The sequence below is a fragment of the Grampus griseus genome (assembly GCF_964374135.1).
Source record: "Grampus griseus genome assembly, chromosome: 14".
Lineage (NCBI taxonomy): Eukaryota > Metazoa > Chordata > Mammalia > Artiodactyla > Delphinidae > Grampus > Grampus griseus.
The window spans coordinates 5,183,611-5,203,877 of NC_139008.1; the positions used below are offsets into that span (position 1 = coordinate 5,183,611).

A 20,267-nucleotide genomic window follows, 5' to 3' on the forward strand; every position below is an offset into this window, starting at 1 on the left:
TCCCATATCCAGCCAGGCGGTCGCCAGGCCTTAGCGGGCTCTCCACCTCACGCACCTGGCCTCTCCTCCCTGTCCCTGCAGCTGTCCCTCCTCGTTGATCCCCCTGCGCCTCTCACCCTTCACGCTGCTGCCGAAGTCATTTTTCTAATAGGAGATCTGATGCTCCTACTTCTGTTTCAACTCCCAGCGGTTCAGCCCCCTCGCAGGGCTCCGGCCGCACCAGGTGACCTAGAGTCTCGGCAGGTAGTGGGCTGCTGCTCTCTGGGACCGCAGTTCACTCTGCCTGGAATGCTCGTCCCCTGGTCCCTCGGGACCAGTCACTGCTGGCCATACTTTCAGGTGGGGGCACTCCCGGGGCACCCAGCGTTCAGAGGCACCTCCAACTCTCCCCCCTCAAGCCTCGATTGCTGCACTGCTGTAGTGAGGCTTCCTACTGGACCGCTCCTTTTCCGTGGCCAGTTATCTTTGTTCCCCTCAGGCCTTGCTTGGGGGAAGCTTGGCGAGCCGGTCACCCTCGGCTCAATGAAGGAATGACAGGGAGGGGCCTGCTTTGTTGGGAAGTCCCACATCCTGTCATTCACTGAGACATTTCCAAGCGGGGGGGGGGGGGGTAACTGCTGGGGGCGAAAATCTATTATTGGACGAGAAGGGAGCCTGAGGCTATGGGTTCTTCGGAGTTTGATCTGTAAACACAGACATGTGAGGAAGGGAAAATTAACCATGAAATTGAAGACATCTGCCAACTTAACTTGAGTCAGATAGGAAAGGCTGAGGGGTAGGCGGGGAAGGATGGGGGTCCCGCAGGAGTGTCCACAGCTGACGAATCTTAGGAGGCCTGCCCCGAGCCCACTTTTCCTCGCTCCTTGGTGAGGCTTGGGGTCGTGCCCCAGTTTTCCCTAGGGTGGGGGGGGGGCGCGGTCTTGATTTTGGCTGCTCTCACCCTGTGGTTGGTCAGAGCTCACAGCTGCCCCTTGGAGTGCAGGGCCTCCCCACCGTAGACAGGACCTCTGCTGGCCGGAAGTCCTTGGCCACTCGGGGCCAGCCTCCATTCTGGACCTGGCTCTCCCCCACCAGTGCCAGCCAGGCCCTTACCCGGCCGCCCCTCCTCCCTTCCCACCGGATTGTTGGGCTACACTTGCGATAAAGAATCTCGATGGTCTCTTAAGAGAAATTAAAAATGAGGCGGGGTCTGAGAGTTGTCCCCGAGCTAGATCAAAGTGCGGGTCACGTGAGAAAGGCTGGGAAACCCCAAACGCTGCAGAAGGCCCGGGAGGGGTGCAGGGGAGCTACAGGGTGTCAGGGCCTGAAGCTCACACATCTGTTCGTTTAAAGTTTTATTACAAAACCATTAAGCTCTTAGCATGTGACATAGTGCTTCCGTGAGGGCGTGGGACCGAGCGGCCTTGGTGGTACAGTCTAGGTCACTCCCCTCTTCGGAGCCGTCTCCGGACTGTGGACCAGGGGTCAGTACTTCCTTGGGTTGCCGTGAAGATTACCGAACCGAGGAGCAACAGTGGGACAGAACCTGCCACACAGCGGTGCCCGATATTTAGGGTTTGTTCCCAACAGGGGAGTTAATTTGTAATCAGTGGCCACAACCCCTATAAATTACCGAATTTAGTTTGTCAAAAAGAAAACCGAGGAATTGAACACCAACTGAGCACGAGCAGGCACGATTCACAGGGTCGCTCAGAATGCGGAGGCCCCGGCCCCTCTGTCCGGGGCGGTGACAACCAGGGGGCGGCCTGGGGACTCGTCCAGCCAAGTACCTCCTCCGGGCCGCCCCTGCCCCCCAGGCCTCAGCCCTCTTCAGTGGTGGGTGGGCTCGGGCCCCCGAGGCCCAGCGGGCCAGGAGCGCCGGGAGGGACAGGTCTACAGGCCATAAGGTCACGCCCCTAGTGTGGCGTCTCTGGGTCGGCGTGGGGGCGGGGGCTCTCCTCGCTGTGTGAGGTCTTTGGTCGCGGATGCCAGGTGGGGACGCCCGGACTGGAGGCCCGCGGGGCGGCTGAGAGCGGGCGCGGCTCCTTTAAGACGCCGCCGGCCCCGCCCCACCCCGCCCCACCCCCCCGCGGGAGCCGCGCCACGTGACCCGGGTCTTGTGACCGGCGGGGGGAGGCGCGGGGGGAAGCCCGCGGCACCCGCCTCCAGGGGGCCCAGCCCCACCGCTGCCGCCGCCGCCGCCGCCGCCGCCGCCCGCGAGGAGCGGGGCCCGTCGCCGGGCGTCCGGGCGTCCCCGCGAGTCCGAGTCGGAGCGGAGTCAGAGCGCGAGCCGGGCCGGGCGCGGTGGGCGCCGCCCGCCATGGACCACAAGCCCCTGCTGCAGGAGCGGCCGCCCGCCTACAACCTGGAGGCCGGCCAGGGCGACTTCGCGTGCGGCCCGCACGGCTACGGCGCCATCCCCGCCGCCGCCCCGCCGCCGCCCTACCCCTACCTCGTCACAGGTGGGCCCGGGGCCCGGGGAGCGGGGTGGGGGTCGTCCCGGGACTGGAGCTGGCCGAGCGGGCGGGGCCCGGGGCCCCGGGAGCAAACTTTGGGCGGAGTTCTGTGGCGACCTTTAACCCCGAAACCAACTTTTCTCCGGACGCGGTAGGGGCGCGGCCGAGGGGAGACCCGGTGGTGGGCAGTCTCCGCTCGGCGAACCTGATGTCGGGACCCCGAGTCTGGGTGTCGCCCGAGGGCCCTCAGCCCACCTGCGCGGTCGCGCGCGCCGGGCTCGCCCTTCCCGGGAAGCATCATTATCTCCCTGCAAATTAACTTTATTAACGAGATGCTGTCTGCAAGTTAACACCTGATAAAGCCCATAGTAGGCACTTAGTGGACGCTGTTGTCTTGATTTTGAAAAGGATGCGAGTTTTTGGTGGGGAGTGGGGAAGGGCAGGAGAAGTAGATCTCTGACTCCCCGCGTTTTCCTGCCTGTCCCCTTCTGATGTGCTTTCCTGCCCACAGGGTTACCCACGCACCACCCCAGGGTCTACAGCATCCACAGCCGAAATGTCACCCGGTACCCTGCCAATTCCATCGTTGTCGTTGGAGGCTGCCCTGTCTGCAGGTATGTCACGGGCCTGGGGGCCCCAGAAACCTCTAAGAACACACTTACTGAAACTCATAAAACCAGGATCGTTTGGAGACACGGTCAGTCTTGGGACAGGCTGCTCACTGGGGTATGGGAGAGAATGGGTTCAGTGGTCCTTGGGTCCATGCACCTTTCATGGGGCAGAGGGAGCTGGGTTCTCTTTCCTGGGGGAGTTACGTGCTTTGGTGGCCATTGAGTCCCGAGTGGGTGGGATGAAGAAATGGTAGCAGTTGGACTGGCAGCCTCTTATCTCCGATTCTGGGAGCTGCAAGTTTGCTCTGCAGTTGGTTCTTGAAGGTGGCAGAAGGTTCTCTTTTCCTGGGAGGGTCAGTTTGAAGTGCGTGGGCAGGAGAGCCCTGACTCAGGTGGCCCGTGTTGGAGGAGCTGGAAGGCCAGGGGGCCAGGGGAGCGGCCGCTGTCAGGGCTGCTTCATGCCATCAGGGCCCTTACCTGCATAAGAGCAGCAACGCCGAGGTTCTTCGGGGTGGGAGCGATATTTCAGATTCTCAACCTTGAGCCTCCAGAATTTTCTGTTTTTGTAGGGCCTGAGAAGCAGCTATTATATGCTTGTTCTGTGTGGGTCTTGAGGATTCAAATTCAGATAAGATTTGGTTCTTGCCCTTGTTGAATTCGACTGCATGGACAATTTAGAAAGTCAGGGCAGACTTGGCAAGGACTGGGCTTTCAGCCTGGGTGGGGAGGTGGGTGGCGGAGGAAGTTGGAGTTCGTGAGATGGAACTGAGAAGCCGTGGCTTACACTTAGGCTTAATTTCAAAAGCGTATCAGGGATGCCCAGAGTGGAGTCGAAGGGAAGTTAACAGTTTGAGTCACAAGGGTCAATTGTGTGGGGAGACAAGGGCCTGGGAAGAGGGGGAACGTCCGGAAGTGGGGGCAGGAGGCTGGACCCGCGAAACCAACTGTGAGTTTGCTAAAGGGGTTGTGGGCAGGGGAGAGCCCTCTGGGTTGCGTGCCGGCCAGGTGGACCTTGATATGCAAACCCTAAGCAGGTGTCTTTTCGGACACATCTGGTGATACTCTAGCCTTTGGAGAATGTGAAGGGGGAGGGGAGACAACTGGCTGCCTCCGGAGAGGAGCTCTCTGCACCCTGCACTGGGCACCTGTGGGCGGCAGAGTTCTTGGGGTTGGGGGCATGTGGGTGGGCTTGGAGATGGGGGGCACGGTCTGGGAGGCTGGTCCCTTGCAGAGAAAGCCATTGGGAATCCTTTTGGAAAGTTGCACAGAGAGGTGGGCGACGGGAAACCCGCTGTGCTTGGCTTTGAGGCTGGTTCAGGGTGCCCAGAGCCTTGCTGTGTGCACGGCCCTTCTGTCCCCAAGGAGCCTAGCTGGGCGATTCCAAGGGCCTGTTTCTGGGCGGGAGGGGTTCCGAGCAATATCCTAAGTGTAAGGAGGCGTTTCAGGCTGGCAGCTGAGGAGGCGCCGCACCTGGAGCAGAGCCCTCTGGCTGGGGTTTCAGCGTCTCCCCGCAGGGCCCAGCCTGCCAGACGAGCTGGGCTCAGATCCTGGCCTTGCCAGCTGCCAGCTGGGCCCGTTTCCCCATCTGGGAGATGGGGTGTCTGATGGGATGGTCCAAGGCTCTTGCTGGCCCAAGGCCCTGAGCGTGGGGGAGGGGAGACCAGCAGTGGAGTTTACGGGCATGGATCCCCCAGGGTTGTGAGCTTCCAGGCTGCTGCAGGACGGGGAGCATTTCCCCTGATCCCTCCCTTTCCCTGGGGTGGGAGCGGTCACAGTGGAGGCCCCGGCTTCTGCCCTCAGCCCCCAAAGTGCAGAATGTGGGTCACCATCTCTCTGCTCTTCTGAGGAGGGGCTTGGGCTCAGGGCTGCTCTAAGGCTGAGGGAGGGCGCCTGCACCGGAACAAGTTTCTTCCCTTCTGTCGGGATCGCTGGCCTCCCGGCCTCTGGGTGGTGGGCGCAGCAGTGGGGAGCAGGTGCTCTGAGAACAAGTTTGGGGGCCCGGGTTGGGAGCACACACTCTGACGCCCTCCAAGGCGTGTCCTCCATGGGCGCTTCTGTCAGCTTGAGGACAGATGCCGGCGGTTAGGGCCCTCCCGGCGCTTGGGCTCTTACACAGGGGTGTCCCGGTCCCCTGCCTGCAGTGCCCTCTGCTGCCGGAGTGGGCCGGGGGCCCGGGGAGGTGGGCAGCAGGAAGCAGGGGAAGGCCGGGTGCTTCCAAGGAAGCTCCGCAGTGGTTTGGGGAGAGGGTGCCTAGTCCCTGGGGACAGCCGGTGTGGCCCCTGTCCAGCGTCATAGGGTTGGGAGACAGGCGGCTTCTCATGTGACCACACTTCCTTCCTTCCCAGCCAGCCTGCCAGGCTCCGTCCCTCCCTGGGAGCTTGGCAGGAGTTTGCCGAAGTCACACGTCTGTGATTCCCTCTGAGTGAGGCCTGGCGTCAGAGGCCTGTGCCACTTGTCACTTTGCCACCGTCTGAGCTTTCCCTTAAGCAGCCTGACCCCATCTTCTCTGTTTAGGCGCTATGAGAGCATTTCTTTCTACTCTTGCAGACAGCATGAGCCTCACCCCACCCCTGCCCACCCGCGGCCCCTGTGGACTGAACACCGCCTTGGCTGGTGGGGCTTCGGCCAGGCCTCGGGCCTCTCTGAAGCTGTCCTCCTCTGGGGCGTGGGCTGTCCCTGGATGAGGCCACCTCGAGTCTGGGGGCCCGGGGCTGCAGTGGGAGGGCCTGTGCAGAGGGCGCTGGGCAGCGCGGGTCGGAGGCTGGAAGGCACGTCGAGGCGTGGGGCCTGGCTGCACCCGGCTCCCAGCTGGGCGTCCAGTCTTGGGGGTGACCAAAGAGGTAGGAGGGAATCCAGGAACGGCTGGGGTCTTGGAAGCCAAGACGGGCTCAAGGAACAGCTGTGGAGGTCAGGTGCTGCCCAGAGGTCAGGACAGTGATGAGGCTGGGGCTCCGGCCTCGCCCCTGGGAGCGGGCTCTCCCCGGCCCAAGCACTGATGAGCCGGCCCCGGCTCCCGGGCTGCCGCGGGCAGGGCGTGCCGACCGTGGGGGCCTGGGAGTGCTCGGGGCCTCTCTGTCCAGCTGTGCCTGGACTGAGCCTGGGGTCCGGGGAGCCCCGGGAGCCCCAGGCAGGCCTTGCCACCTTGCAGGCCCTCCCTCAGCATTTGTTCTGCTTGGGGAGGCTCTGGGCTACCCGGCCGCAGGCTTGCTCAGAAGCGCCCCTGGAGTGGCCGGCGGCTCCCTGCCCCCGTGGGACCCTGGGACAGCTGGGGGCGAGGTATGACCTGGTCTCTGGAGGGGGCTGGCCAGGTGCTGTGGGGCATCATGCCCCACCCCTGCCTGTCCGCAGGCTCGTGGCCAGCTGCACGAAGCCCTCTGCTCCCCTCTCCCGGCTTGTCTGGGGTGGTTCTGCGGCAGATCCTGACCTGAGGCGGCCTTGTGCTGGGAGCAGTGGTGGCACTAACTGGGGGGGGGGGGGGGGGCTCAGAGGGTAGGGAGGCCCTGGGCTGGGGTCTGGATTGTTCCCAGCCAGGCCACTCGCTGCCTGAACAAGGCTCCGGGCTCCAGCTTCGTGTAAGGGGGACGCGATGGGACGGGGAGGACGCTGTGAGGAAACGGGGGGTGGTGAGGATGGGATGGGACGTGTGTGTTGCAGGGTCTCCGCCGCGCTCGTCCTGGGGCCCCACCCAGCCCAGCTCCCTGAGCAGATGGGTGTCAGTGGAATCGAGTGACCACTCTCCCCGTAAGGTCACAGTCCCTTCAGGAAGTGTTTTCAGAATCAGTTCCCAGGTTTCTCCAGTTTCCGCATCCTCCCCACCCCCGTTTCTCAGGAATGGGGGAGGGGCCTTTTAACCCGCCGCTGAGGCCGCTTGCTCAGTTTGGATTCTGAGCCAGTGCATGAAGAGATGAAGCTCACTCTGAAACGGTGAGGGCTTTTGAGGGGCTTGGAGAGAAAGAGAGGCCACGCCACTTAGGAGAGGCTGGCAGGACGGGCAGGGGGTCCCCTCCCTCCTACGTGGCCCCAGAGGGACAGGTTTGCTCTGCAGTCAGGACTGGCCTAGAGACCAGGTTGTGTTCTCAGTTCAGAAGATTTTGGATTTTTAAAAACAGTAAATCATGCTAGCACTGCTTTTGAGGTTTGGGCAGTACCCATGGTCAAATATTAACATTTCTGCAGCAAGACACAAATATTCCCATTAAGGGGACACATTAAGACTATAAATGGCCACACATCAGTTCAGGTCACATGTGGCTGCCAGCTGGGTTTGTTACAAACTTATAAAAAAGTTCTGCATTCAGAGCTTTTGGCATTTGGAATTGTGGGTAAGAGGTATGGACTGCGATGCGGGTAGCAGGTCCCTTGGGCTGGGAAGCCACGTTGGCGGGTCGGGCCGTGGTTCTTCATGGAAGGTCTGAGTGTGGAGCAGACCTGCTAGCAGGGCCCGGATTCTGCCCACCTCCCTGGCTGCTGAAGGGAAACGGCCTGGCTCTGCCGCCTTCTTGGGGTGGGCTGGAGGTGAACGGGGGAGAGGGCGTGGGGTCTCATCCCATCAAACCCGGACTCCTGACTGAGGGTGTTGGAAGGGTGTTGGAAAGGGGAGGCCCAAGCTGCCTGCTCTGCTCTGGCTTGAGTGAGTGATGGATCTGGACAGAAAGCACTGCAGGTTTGTGGAATGAGGGAGCGTGTTCCTCCTGCCTGGGGTGCCGGGCCTCCCCCGGCTGGTCTGACTGCTGCTGGGAAGCTGTGCTTACGCGGGGCCAGTCCACTGGCCTCATGGTGGGGAGGGCCTGGATGAGGGTGACCAGCCCTCCTGGGCTTCCTCTAGCTTTAGACAGTGTTGACCAGGGTCTGGGTGGAGAATTAGGGAAGAGGCAGATGGGGGGCTGTTGCTGTTTGACCCCTGACCCCAGAGGACAGGAACAAGTCGCAGACGGGCCAGTTCACGTGCGCGCGGGCACCAGGCAGCCCAGGGCAAGCCCCGCTCCTCCACTGTGGGGAGATGGCCACCACTCGGAGGGCTTCTCCAGCCAGGGGGCGCTGGGTGCCCTCGCAGCAGGGCAGGACCCCGCCTGGCCCTAGCCTCCTCCTGGAGCCTTTGAGTGGACACCCTGGGTTCTAAGCTCTGCCTCTGAACAGCCTTGATCCTTAAGTGAGAGAGTACGGAGCATCTGGTAGTCACTCTTCTCGGGCCTCAGTGGCCCCTGGAGGGGACACGAGGCACCCTGGTGGCTCAGAAGGTTCTCAGCTGGTGCAGGTGACACAGCTGTGAGGCCTAGTTCAACTCTGTCCTGTGCTTCTCCTCCCTTGGACGTTCTAACCGAACGTACAAACCGGTGTGAGTCTGGGGATTTCAGCTGTAGGTGGAACCTGGTTCGGTGCCTGGAGGAAGCAGGGAGTTGGGGCCATGGCTCCCCGAGTGGTCCCAGGCCGTCTGACCGCCTCCAGTTATTCTCGGGTGGCCTGATTAGTACCAGTAGGTGTAGGAGCTGTCAGCAGCGACTGCACAGAGCAGGCGTGTTCTGGGCCCGGGGCAGCCTGTCACGGCCTCCTTTGTGTGGAGCCACGGGTGGTGGTTCAGGGCCTTCTGGAAGCCCCCGCTCCCTACTTCGGCCACGTGGCCTCGGGTGCTCTCTCAGCACGTTCTTCTGCCACCCAGTCTGAGAGGGCCTCGAAGCTGGGGCAGGTGGGGTCTGGGCGGGCATGGGGCACAGCGTGGTGACCCGACAGCCTGTGTTGTACTGTCTGCGCCGGAAATGGCGGGCCTGCTGACAGATGCTGGCCAGCTGATGCGCTTTCCCTTGGGGTGGGCCTGGCCTGTGGGCGGCGTCCGTGAGCCTGGGCTCAGCAGGTGTCTCCGCTGCAGGGCTGCTCAGAGCCTTTCCTCAACTAACTCGGGGCGTGAGGCAGGTCCCCAAGACCCCCCCGCCCTTGGTCTCTCTGCAGTGTTCCCAGGGCTTCCAGTGGCCAGGCCCGCTGGGAGGTGCTGCGGGAGTGGTGTGTCCACCGCGTGCTCTTCTCTGGGGCAGGGCTTGGAGTCGGTGTCCCGGCTGAGCTGCCCCTCGCTGGGCCCCCACAGCCCTGTTCGCCCGCCCCCCGCCGCTGCCCACGCTTGTTGGTTGGGCTGAACCTTCCTCTCCACACAGGCAGCCAGAGGAGGGTCGTGGGCATAAAGGATCCTTACTGTGTTTGAGGACAATAAGGTGGCTTCAGGAAGCCCAAGGACTTTGGTGTGTGCGTTGGGGGACAGGCTGGGGTCCCGAGGGCGGGGCACTGGTTCTGCACTGCAGCTGGCGCGGGGCTGGGCCTGCGGGGCCCGAGAGACACGCTTCTGGGGGGCGGGCATCATGGGCGTCACCCGAGGAGCTGAGCACATGGCTCCTTCTTCCCCCCTTCGGGGCCTTTGAAAAGGACCCGACCTGGGGTGGAGCCCTTGTGGGCACACAGTGCGGGGATGACCCCTAGCGGTCCCAGGGATTATGTACTGTGCGTTGAAGGTTATCATGACTTCTTCCGAAGAGGAAGCTTTGAGATTAAATTTCTCAAGATAAGTGACATGGTGTGAACATAGTGTGAACATGGCTGCTTTTAGTCTTTCACTAGAATCTGCTCCCCCCACCGAAACCAATAAAAATCACACAAAATCCAAACTCTGTCACTATTTTCGGAATTTCCTTGTAGGGAATGGGAAAATAAGTCTAAAACTTTTCAACGTTGGGAAAAAAATATCCTAAAGTGATTGATTTGGGTTTCTTGGTTTTGTTCTCAGAGACATAAGAATTTTTATAGAAACCAGCATTTGTCTCTTGTTCCTCATTTTGTAAGAGAAAACATGTGGCAGGTTATATGGCAGCCGGATGTTCTTGCCTTTATCAGTAGGTGCTGGTGCCTCCCAAGCGGCTCTTCTCTCCTCTTCACGTTTTCTGTGCAGCCACCGGTGGCAGCTGGCCGTCCCCTCCACGACCAGCGCCCCAGCTCTGGAGGTGCCTAGGCTTGTGGACGTGGGTGGAGGGCGCCTTGGGGACAGGGGTCCGCTGGGCTAGCAGGCCTTGGGTCTGCGAGGGCCCTAACCCGCGTGCCCCCTCTCTCTCCGCAGGGTCGGGGTTCTGGAGGACTCCTTCACCTTCCTGGGCATCTTCTTGGCCATCGTCTTGTTCCCCTTTGGGTTCATCTGCTGTTTTGCCTTGAGGAAGCGAAGATGCCCCAACTGTGGAGCAAACTTTACTTAAAGGGAACAGCACACCTGGCTTCCCCACACCCAGCTCTCTTTTTCTAATGTAAATGTCGTGTACAATAGCTTCATGGGATTCAGCTTCAGGACTGTTTTGTAAAGGGAGGTGGGTGGACTGGGCGCAGGAGCCACAGGGAGTGTGGCCGCGCACGGCTCCCAGGTCAACGACAGCTCAGTAAGGCACTGCTTTTATTTTTTGCAGTCTTCAGTTTGGGAAAGGTGAGACATACTGCTTTAAATAAATGAGATCCATACCGTTGTTCACCTGGTTTCGCTTATTCAGTGCACACTGCCACTTACAGAAATCTGCCACTTACAGAAATCAAGTTTTGTTATGAAAATTTCAAACAAACATATACAAAATAGAGAAGAGCGTTACCTCTCCTAACTCAGCTTCAACATTATCCAGTTCACACCGACCTTCTGTTATTCCTCATTAGGCATTTACAGCTCAAAAACTGTGCTTGTTTTCAAGTTTGTATTATTATAATGAAACCTAATACCTTGACATTTACAGAGCACGCACCCCAGTGCCCAGGACCTAAGGCAAGGCCTCCCGTGCTGTGTGACGCAGGTAAGTGACGGCTGTCGTCCCTTCTGTGGAGGTGTAGAGGGTCTGGGTGAGCCAGGTGGGCCTGCAAGTGGCGTCTGATAATCCCAGGACCTGTGCCATCCCTGTAACCAGAAGACCCCCAGCAGCAGAGCTCTGGGGGCCGGGGCCACGGTGTGACACCCCCTGCCCTTTTTCCCTTAATTAACAAGTCTCTACACCTCACTCCCTCCACACTGTTGAAAGTAAAGGGCTTCTGAACCCTACTCTTATTAAACGGTGAGAGGAGCAACGGGCCATGTGACTAATTTGATTGTGTTTTCTTCGCTGGTGGAAGGGTCTGCTCTCAAAAGACAAGTGTGCTGCTTGACAGAGGCCCTTAGCCTGCGGGTCCTGGGAGCCCTCACACAGTCCCAGACCCCCACCACCAAGCGGTCATAGCCGACCAGCCAGGAGGAAGACAGGACCAAGAACCCAAAGCGTCACACGCTTACACTGGTTTACCTGCATTTGACCCTGACCAATTTCAAGCTTATAGAAAAATAATATTCATGGCAAAGCCAAAAGCTGTGGTTAGCAACAAGCCCCCCTCCCCTGCCCCCATACAGTGGATGGCCTGTGTGTGTTTTCATCACCACTCCCCACTCCTCCAAATTGGGCGTAGTCCCTGACAGCCAGAGAGAAACCCTGCCACTGGCTCTGCCTTGCCGCGCCGCTGCAGAAGCCCAGGTTCCGGGTATGCCGGCGTGGGGCGCAGCCGAGGTGCAGCCTCCCGCTACCCTCCCCCGGCTCCCAGAGGTCCTCCTGGCTTCAGCAGTGCTGTTTGCAGTTTCAGCACCTGACTGAAAAGCGGAGAAACTTGCACCCCAACAGGTTTCAGAGTAAATCAGTGATGGAGGCAGCTTTGGTCAACTAGCTTAGTGAGAGGAGCCTGGGTTTCTACGTGTGGAGTCCCCAGATGCATGTGTTATTACCCTGTGAGCCAGGCCCGCATGTGGCATGGCCTGGCACGTTTTCATTGGTATCCCAGTTGGTAACTCAGAACGCCAAATTCAGTACCTCTTAGAAAGTATTCAAGTGCTAATATCATGGCTGTGATAGGAGAATTCTCAGTGCTCTTAGCGCTGTGTCTAAATCACGAGAACTTGCGGGATGCTTCATCTTGGGTAGGGCTGCATTTGACTTAAGCAAACATTTAGAAGTTTTTAAGTTAAATTTTATACAATATTCTCATAATTTATATTGCTTAAGGCTATTTGCATGCTGGGATGCAAATCTACACAGCGATTTCTTTAAACATCGTAATGCTATTTAAGAGCACATGCTTTATAAAATAAAACTGTGATCTTATCTGCGTTCAGGTGCAGAAAGCCAGTCACAGAAGCATCAACTATCCCTTATTCTGGCTATTAAAAAAAATCATAGAATATTAAAAGAAAATGATACAATAGGATTGGAACCAAATTTACAGTTCTTGAAAATTTACAGTTCTTGAACAGAATAGGAAGAAAATACTTTAAATGATTGAGTTGTATCTAAACTATGATGTAGTTACCTTAAAGACAGAAATATGTAAACCCAGCTATGTTAAATTAGAAAATGCACTGATTTGCTCGAGTGGAATACATGTAAAATCAGGCACCCTCCGGTGAAGCTTTACAACAGGACAGCACTTATCACAAACGTATACCTATCATTTCCCAAGCGAGAACCGAACGGGGAACCAGAAGAATCTGGGGCCACCTTTTCATCGAATGACTGGTGCTGAGCGATCATTTGTCACTGTTGGTCGGAGTTTCACAGTAGCAAAGGGATTTTCTCTGCTGGGGAGGCGGGGGGAGAAAAAAATTGTAAGACAGGGATTTGGTTCAGAAAAAGAGCTAACTCTTGCTCTTGTTCTGTAAAATTATATAGCTTATATAAATCCCAGACATTTTCTGAACATGAAAGTTTTGTTTTGTGACAGTTCTCTCCATGCGCCCATTATAAGCTGCTAATTGTTTCGTTTTGGCTGCAGTGAGAAAGGCCTCAGGCCTGGGGGTCCTCTGGAAGCGGGGCCTGGAGGGCCTGCCCAGCATCTGCCCTGATCCAGAAGGGAGTTCCCCTGGCCTCATGTTGCGTTTGGCACTTAATAATGCAGCCGCTGTCCTAGAAGGCTCTCCCACCACCACCTTCCCACCCCACACAGGACTGCAGAGAGGTATGCTGCCCTCTGTCTGAAATGTTTAAAGCTCTGGACAGTTCTGTAATGGGCGGTGGGCTTCCCTGGCGGTCCAGTGGTTAGCACTCCACGCTTTCATTGCCGAGGGCCTCGGTTCTGTCCCTGGTCGGGGAACTGAGATCCTGCAAACCCAGTTCTCCTAGGCTGAGCAAGGGGGAGGGCCCTGGTGGAGGAAAGTAACATACCTGAGAAAAGGAGGCTTTGCAAACCCATTTGCATCATTCTGTGGGAAAGAAAAAGAAGTTTATGGAAGGCTCATGAAATTGGGACATTTTTAATAAGACCTGAAGGTAAAGACATCTAAAGCATAAGGGACTGCTTAAAGTTATGCATGTGTCAAAGTGCCTTGGAGTCGCAATTCATTTGTCTCATTTATCTAAATTCACTCGGAAGCGTAAGGGCAAGAACAGAAGACATTCTGAAACACAGTGAGGGACCCTTACAAATGCTGGAACATCTTAGAGGGAAACACAAGGTCTGCTGCTCCCTGCCTGTGGCCTGAATTCACGTGCAAAACTGTAGTGATTAAGGTTGGCTTTTTGCGAGCCCGATCCTGAACGATGCCATGAGAAACAGTAAAAAGAAAACCTTGTTGGGTTTCGGTGCCGTAGACTGGTGCCAACTGCCAAGCAGAGATCTGATCTTGCAGAAGTTCCGTAATTGCGGGAGAGAGAGGACAGAACAGTGCAGGCACTGTCTTTGCCTTCAGGAATTGCCAGAGCGCTCTTGGAGCCCCGGCCTCCGGCTCCCAGGGGCTCGGGGTCTCCCAGTGTGGCCGGGGACCAGGTGATTGTGTGTCCTCTCCTTCATTCCACAAAGAATCTGCTTTAAATCTGCTCTGGCTGTTGTAAGAAATCACTGGCCCAAGCTGGCGGGCTTATTCAGATGGCTGCCCAGGAGAGGGCAGTGTCATGCCATCTGACCAGGGCCACCAGGCCAGCTCCGAGGATGCCCCATGGTCTCAGGGCTTGCAGGCCTCTGAGCTGCTCTCACTTCCCGTTGCCAGTTGCCAGCCTGGGGCTGAAGGCCACGCCTGGAGTAAAAGCCAGGCCAGGGCTCCCTTGGGATGGCCTCTCCTGGGTGCTGGATGTACAGACTCAAGGCAGAAGGGGGCTGGGGGCACCAGGGCTACTTCGCAGACCTGCGCCTGCTGTCTCCGGGCCTCTGGGGACCTCACACCTTGACCTTGAACCTGGAGCCAGTAAGGTCATCCCGAGGGGGAGCCCCAGCACCAGGGGCAGCGAGCCCGATGTCCGGATTCAATGTCTCCCTCTCAGGATTGAAGCACAAAGCAGCTGCCCTGCTCGTTAGCACATCCTCAAAGGGCCTGTCCCTACAGGGCTGCCGGGCTTGCTCAGCAGGCCTCGGAGTGAGCAGTTTCTGGTGTAACATTCATGTTACAGGATGAGTAAGGGCTAACTTATGATTTATTTTAAAAATACCCCAGAATACCTGTCGTGCAGTCCCACACATGCTCAGGGTGCTGGCATTAACCTGCTGCCCAGAGCAGGTGCCCCCAGGCTGGGGAGGCTGAGTCCAGGCTGTGACTGTGGCTCAGGGGGAGGCCGGCTGCATCCTCGCGGCCTGGAAGGCCCACGTCCTGCCAAGCTGGACTCCCCGGATGCGGCCTCTGCAGGGCATGTAACAGAAACCACCTTCCTGCCTGTCCTTGGGGCAGGATACTGTCCCCCTCTCCTGTGTGTCCTCAACTTGAGGAGTGCCCCCACTGCCTTCAAGGCAGAAACCTTGGAGCCTGACTAAACTCTGAAACGAGCTTAGCCATGGTTTCACAGGCTGTGTTATCTGGGTGACACGACATGGTGAGAGAAACAAACACTGGAGGAGATGCGCTGAAGTCCAGCCCTGGCGGTAAAGTGGCAAGAAGTAACAACTTGTGGTATGAGGAAAGAGAGCAAAATGACTCCTAAGATGGCAGCCCGAAGCTACCGGGCCCTGGCACATGCCCCAGCGAGCCCACTCCTGGTTGGTACAAGCAGCATGCGTGCACATTAGCACTGAGACACCCGCTAGGATGCATGGGGCAGCCCTATCCCAACAACAGGAGAGATGTCAGGCAAAACGTTCTCTGACATAAATCGTAGCAATGTTTTCTTAGGTCAGTTTCCCAAGGGAATAGAAATAAAAGCAAACATAAACAAATGGGACCTAATCAAACTTACAAGCTTTTGCACGGCAAAGGAAACCATAAACAAAACGAAAAGACAACCTACAGACTGGGAGAAAATCTTGGCAAACTATGTGACCGACAAAGGCTTAGTTTCCAAAATATACGAATAGCTCATACAGCTCAATAACAAAAAAACATTCCAATCCAAAAATGGACAGAAGGCTTAGACATTTCTCCAAAGAAGACATACAGATGGGCAACAGGCACATAAAAAGATGCTCAGCATTGCTAATTATTAGAAAAATACAAATCAAAACAACAGTGAGGTTCCACCCTCACACTGGTTAGAATGGCCATTATTAAAAAGTCCACAAATGCTGGAGAGGGTGGGGAGAAAAGAGAGCCCTCCTACACTGTTGGTGGGAATGTAAATTGGTGCAGCCACTATGGAGAACAGCATGGAGGTTCCTTAAAAAACTAAAAATAGAATTGCCATATGAATCAGCAATTCCACTCCTGGGCAGATATCTGGACAAAGCTCTAATTCAAAAAGATAAATGCACCCCAACGTTCATAGCAGCACTATTTACAATAACCAATATACAGAAACAACCTAAAGTGTCCATCAACAGATGAATGGATAAAGAAGATAGGGTACATATATACAATGGAAAGAGTGAAATAATGTCATTTGCAGCAACATGGATGGACCTATGGATTATTGTACTAAAAGAAGGAAGTCAAAAAGAGAAAGACAAAACCAATATGGTATCACTTATATGTGGAATCTAAAATATGACATAGGGACTTTCCTGGTGGTCCAGTGGGTAAGATGCCACGCTCCCAATGCAGGGGGCCCGGGTTCGATCCCTCGTTGGGGAACTAGATCCCACACGCATGCAGCAACTAAGATCCCACGTGCCACAACTAAACATGCCACAAAGATCCCACGTACTGCAACTAAGATCCGGTGCAGCCAAAATAAATAAATATTTTAAAGAAATAGAATATGACACAAATAACTTATTTATGAAACAAATAGATTCACAGACAGAAAACAAACATGGTTACCAAAGGGGAACACGGGGAGGGATAAATTAGAAGTTTGGGATTAACAGATACACACTACTATACATAAAATAGGTAAACAAGGTTCTACTGTATAGCACAGGGAACTGTATTCAGTATCACGTAATGTACTGTAATGAAAAAGAATAGGTTTAAAAATGCATACATATGTATAACTGAATCACTGTGCTGTACACCTGAAACTAATGCAACGTTGTAAATCAGTTATTCTAACAGGAGGGATGACAGCCTCTGTTGAGACACCATTGGAACCACAGGAGGACACAGTTCTGTCTACGCAGGGCCAGACCAGACAGGCACCCAGCGTCCAGAGGAGGGCAGTCTGGACTGTGAGATGGGACAGTTGGGGGGACTCCTGGAGGGCCGGTAATGCTCCAGTTCCTGATTGGGTGTTGGTTATATGGAGTCACTTTGTGAAAAGTGACTTTTCTTGCACTTTTCTGTATATGGTATTCAATATTTACCAAAAAAAAAAAAATAGGACCTTTTCAGAAAGGTGTCCTCTTTAACACACCTTGCCAGCGAGCTTACTGCCACGGCCGCCCTCCTCCCAGCTCCCTTCTCCGCGAAGGCACATCGTTTGCCCAGCGAGGAGCTCAGGATCCGCTGGCCTCAGACCCGCCCGCACGGCCCACCCCCCCGCCGGCTGAGCCAGGAGCCGCCTGTCCCTCTACTGCCTCCCCGAGCCTGCGGTGAGGGGTTCGGGGTCTCCCCCCACACCCCATCTTGCCCTCCTCCGTCGCCTGGCACACGTTGCCCTGTCCAGGAGCACCGAGGGCTCTGGAGGCCCTTCTTGGTCGTTCTGTGACCCATCTCGGCACAGCTCCTGGTGTGCCCGGGGCACCTCCTCTGTCGCAGTGTGGGCCACACAGCATGCGCTCGGAAGAGCCCTGCCCCGCCCGCCGTCGGGGAGACACCGGTCCTCACTCACCTCTCGGGTTCTGCTCGAGTTCGCAGCACGCGTCCCGCCCCCACTTCGCTCAGGCTTCACAGAGCACGACTCCCAGGTGCTGGTCCCTCAGCTGGGCTGCACCCTTGGCCACGGCCTGTCGCGTGTTCTGTGTCCCCTCTTGGCAGCCGGCATGCTTCCCTCCCCACGAGTGGCCAGGCTGCCAGGGGACAGCGGGGCCGGGGAGGCCTGGGGACTGGATGGCGAGACAGCCCACAGGTGGGAACAGGCATGGGACATGCCTGGTGACTTCTCCCGAAAAACCCCAAACCCCAGTCCACCTGGAGGTGGCCCTTGCTGGCTGTCACGGTGTCCGCATCGCGCCCCCTCCCCGCCACCCCGGAGTTCTGCCTGGGTGTCTACTGCGTGCCCGTGTGCCTTGACGATGACGCGGTCCCAGCCTACAGGTCAGCTCAGACCCGCAGCCACAGGCAGACGCACAGAGGTGATGGGACCCGCGGCCCGGCCAAGGCTCTGTTGAGAAGCCTCGCGGGGAGTCCTCCACGCCCCTGGGGACCGAGCCATCCTGCAGACAGCAGGGCCTGAGGGACGGGCCCTAGGGCTTCCTTGGTGCCTGCCCTCCTGCACGGCTGCTTCCTCGGACAGAACGTCCCTTCCTCTCCACCGCCAGCTGGAGAGCAGCTTCGCGTGGCCCGCGGTGTGAGCAGCCCTCAGTGACACTGCTTTACGTGTTAACAACTAACTCAGTCCTCAGCTGCAGGCTGGACTCTCCCAGTTCACAACCTCTGACCCAGTTCAATCCCTTTATTATTTTTTTAAATTTATTTTTGGCTGCATTGGGTCTTAATTGCTGCACACAGGCTTTCTCTAGTTGTGGAGAGCGGAGGCTACTCTTCGTTGCGGTGTGCGGGCTTCTCATTGCAGTGGCTTCTCTTGTTGCGGAGCACGGGCTCTAGGTGCGCGGGCTTCAGCAGTGGCGGCACGCGGGCTCTAGAGTGCAGGCTCAGTAGTTGTGGCACACGGGCTTAGTTGCTCCGCGGCATGTGGGATCTTCCCAGACCAGGGCTCGAACCCGTGTCCCCTGCATTGGCAAGTGGATTCTTAACCATTGCACCATCAGGGAAGCCCAACCCGTTTATTCTTAAATGGGGAACTGAAGCCCAGACGGGGAAAGCCAACTGCTCTGGTCATGGAGCTCTTTTCTGAAACCAACGTGCCCACTTGGTGAGGCGGGGGGTAGGGGTGGGGGGTGGAGGCAGCACCCACTCAGCGCAGCTCCTACAGGTCGCCAGACGCGCTTTGAAATCAAAGTGTGTGGGTTTGAGGGCTTGGTTTTTCAATAGCTATTTAAAGCCCAGTTATCGGATTACTTAAAAGCTACTGCCACTAAGGCAGAGAGCACGTGACCGACCCCCAGCCCCTCGGTACTGAAAAGACGGCATCTCATCTCTTGAGATGGGACGTCCCAGGGCAGCTGGGTCCACCTCACTGGGTTCAGGAACATTCTCTGGTGGGTGGCTCCCAGGTATACCCTAGGTATCCTGGTGTTTAAACAAAACTCGACGTGTAACTGACAGTATTCTGATGGTTGTGTGTGTGTGTAAAATCTACATATAAAAGTGTTAGGGGGGGCCTCCCTGGTGGCGCAGTGATTGAGAGTCCGCCTGCCAATGCAGGGGACATGGGTTCGTGCCCTGGTCCGGGAAGATCCCATATGCCGCGGAGCGGCTAGGCCCGTGAGCCATGGCCGCTGAGCCTGCGCGTCTGGAGCCTGTGCTCCGCAAGGGAGAGGCCACAACAGTGAGAGGCCCGCGTACCACAACAACAATAAAAAAAAAAGTGTTAGGCTGCTTTACCAGCTCCCACGGACCCCAGAGTCTGGCTGAGACAGAACATACTTTTCTCCAGTGTTATCAGCTGGTGTAAACAGTTTAGGAAAGATAAATGACCAGCCCAGTTGGGCGTAAGAACCTCTGAGATACGAAATTCCAGGGCTGTGTCTCCAGCCCTCAGGGAGGTCCTGGAAGGGCCTCATCGTGGTACCTGCTTCTCGACCATCACCCTCTGGATCAGGTTTCTAAATGAAATCTCGTTCTCTCTTGTGTGATCTGTACCTGGCCGATTGATACAGCAGCCGCTCACTGTATGACTAGATGAAAATACAAATTTAAAATTAAAAACTCAGCTCCTTTCAGTTGCACTCTCCACTTTTCAAGTGCTCAGCAGCCCGTGTCCAGTGGCCACTGTGCTGGGCCGCCCAGTTCCGGAACATTTCTGCCTGATCCATAATCTCTCCGGGTTTGTTTACCGACGCACAGATGATTGGATCCTGTGTCTGCTGCCTTTGCAAGAGGCCACGACGACTAGGTGGCCTATTAAAAACAGGCCTTTTCACCTGCTCCCCAGGGGCTCTCTTTGGGGCAGAGCTGGTCCTTCTGTCCGCTCTGCTGTGCTCTTGGACTCCCACTCTGACTTGGTAGCGATGAAACGCGGTAGCTTGTCTAACGGACAGGTTGTAGGCAGCGGAGGCATCTGAGGGTGTACACCGCTGACAGTTGCAGCTTTTTCTTTGGCACTTTGCAGAGGATACTGAAATATTACTTCAAAAGATGAAGCGATAGAAATGGAATACGAATCAGTCATTATACCTCATGATGCGTCTGTGAACGCCCTGTACTTACTTTTGGGTTATTACCGTCTTCAGCCCAAGGTTAGATGCACGTTTACAGACATGGAAAACTGAACATCCAGAAGAGTCAGGGTGACTGGTTGAGAGGCTCTGAAATGACGGATGGCAGCGCCTCGTTCAGGAAGTGCACGAACCTTGTGGCCTTTGATGATTTTTAAAAGCCAATTAATATTTTCTTGTGGCCTTTATTAATTAGCATTTTCCATTATTCTCCAGATCAGAACATAGTAACCTATTGGTACGTCTTAAACAGCACACAGGTGACGGTGGTACTTGTCTCATCAACGGAGTTCTGATGGAGGGACACCTACATGCTGCTGATCCGTGAGGATGAGAGGGGCACAGAGGTGCTATTCATGGGCTCACAGGGTTCCTGCCACAGGCCTGCAGCTCATCACAGCCCAGG

At 56.5% G+C, this 20,267-nt stretch overlaps 2 protein-coding genes across 4 annotated transcripts in view; one reads left to right on the forward strand and one right to left on the reverse strand.

Annotated features, from left to right (window-relative positions):
• The first annotated feature begins 2,117 nt into the window (after nucleotides 1-2,117).
• Nucleotides 2,118-10,903, forward strand: BRI3 (brain protein I3). Of its 3 annotated transcripts, XM_082671488.1 has the most exons (4): nucleotides 2,118-2,441; nucleotides 2,947-3,049; nucleotides 10,140-10,320; nucleotides 10,792-10,903. In XM_082671488.1, exons 1-3 carry the CDS (start codon nucleotides 2,300-2,302, stop codon nucleotides 10,270-10,272), a joined length of 378 nt encoding a protein of 125 aa, XP_082527614.1. In that variant the 5' UTR covers nucleotides 2,118-2,299; the 3' UTR covers nucleotides 10,273-10,320; nucleotides 10,792-10,903. The 3 variants fall into 3 exon arrangements, with proteins under 3 accessions (XP_082527614.1, XP_082527613.1, XP_082527615.1); XM_082671487.1 differs by lacking the exon at nucleotides 10,792-10,903 and having other exon boundaries at nucleotides 10,140-10,533; XM_082671489.1 differs by lacking the exons at nucleotides 10,140-10,320; nucleotides 10,792-10,903 and adding an exon at nucleotides 9,920-10,096.
• Nucleotides 10,904-12,564: 1,661 nt separating this feature from the next.
• The window catches only part of BAIAP2L1 (BAR/IMD domain containing adaptor protein 2 like 1), a gene marked incomplete at its 5' end in the record, with an annotated part of 86,655 nt that continues 78,952 nt past the window's right edge, over nucleotides 12,565-20,267 (reverse strand). Inside the window, 2 exons of the mRNA XM_082671486.1 lie at nucleotides 12,565-12,647; nucleotides 13,231-13,268. Coding sequence (XP_082527612.1) covers nucleotides 12,572-12,647; nucleotides 13,231-13,268 — 114 coding nt within the window. The 3' untranslated portion in view covers nucleotides 12,565-12,571. The remainder of the gene's footprint in view (nucleotides 12,648-13,230; nucleotides 13,269-20,267) is intronic.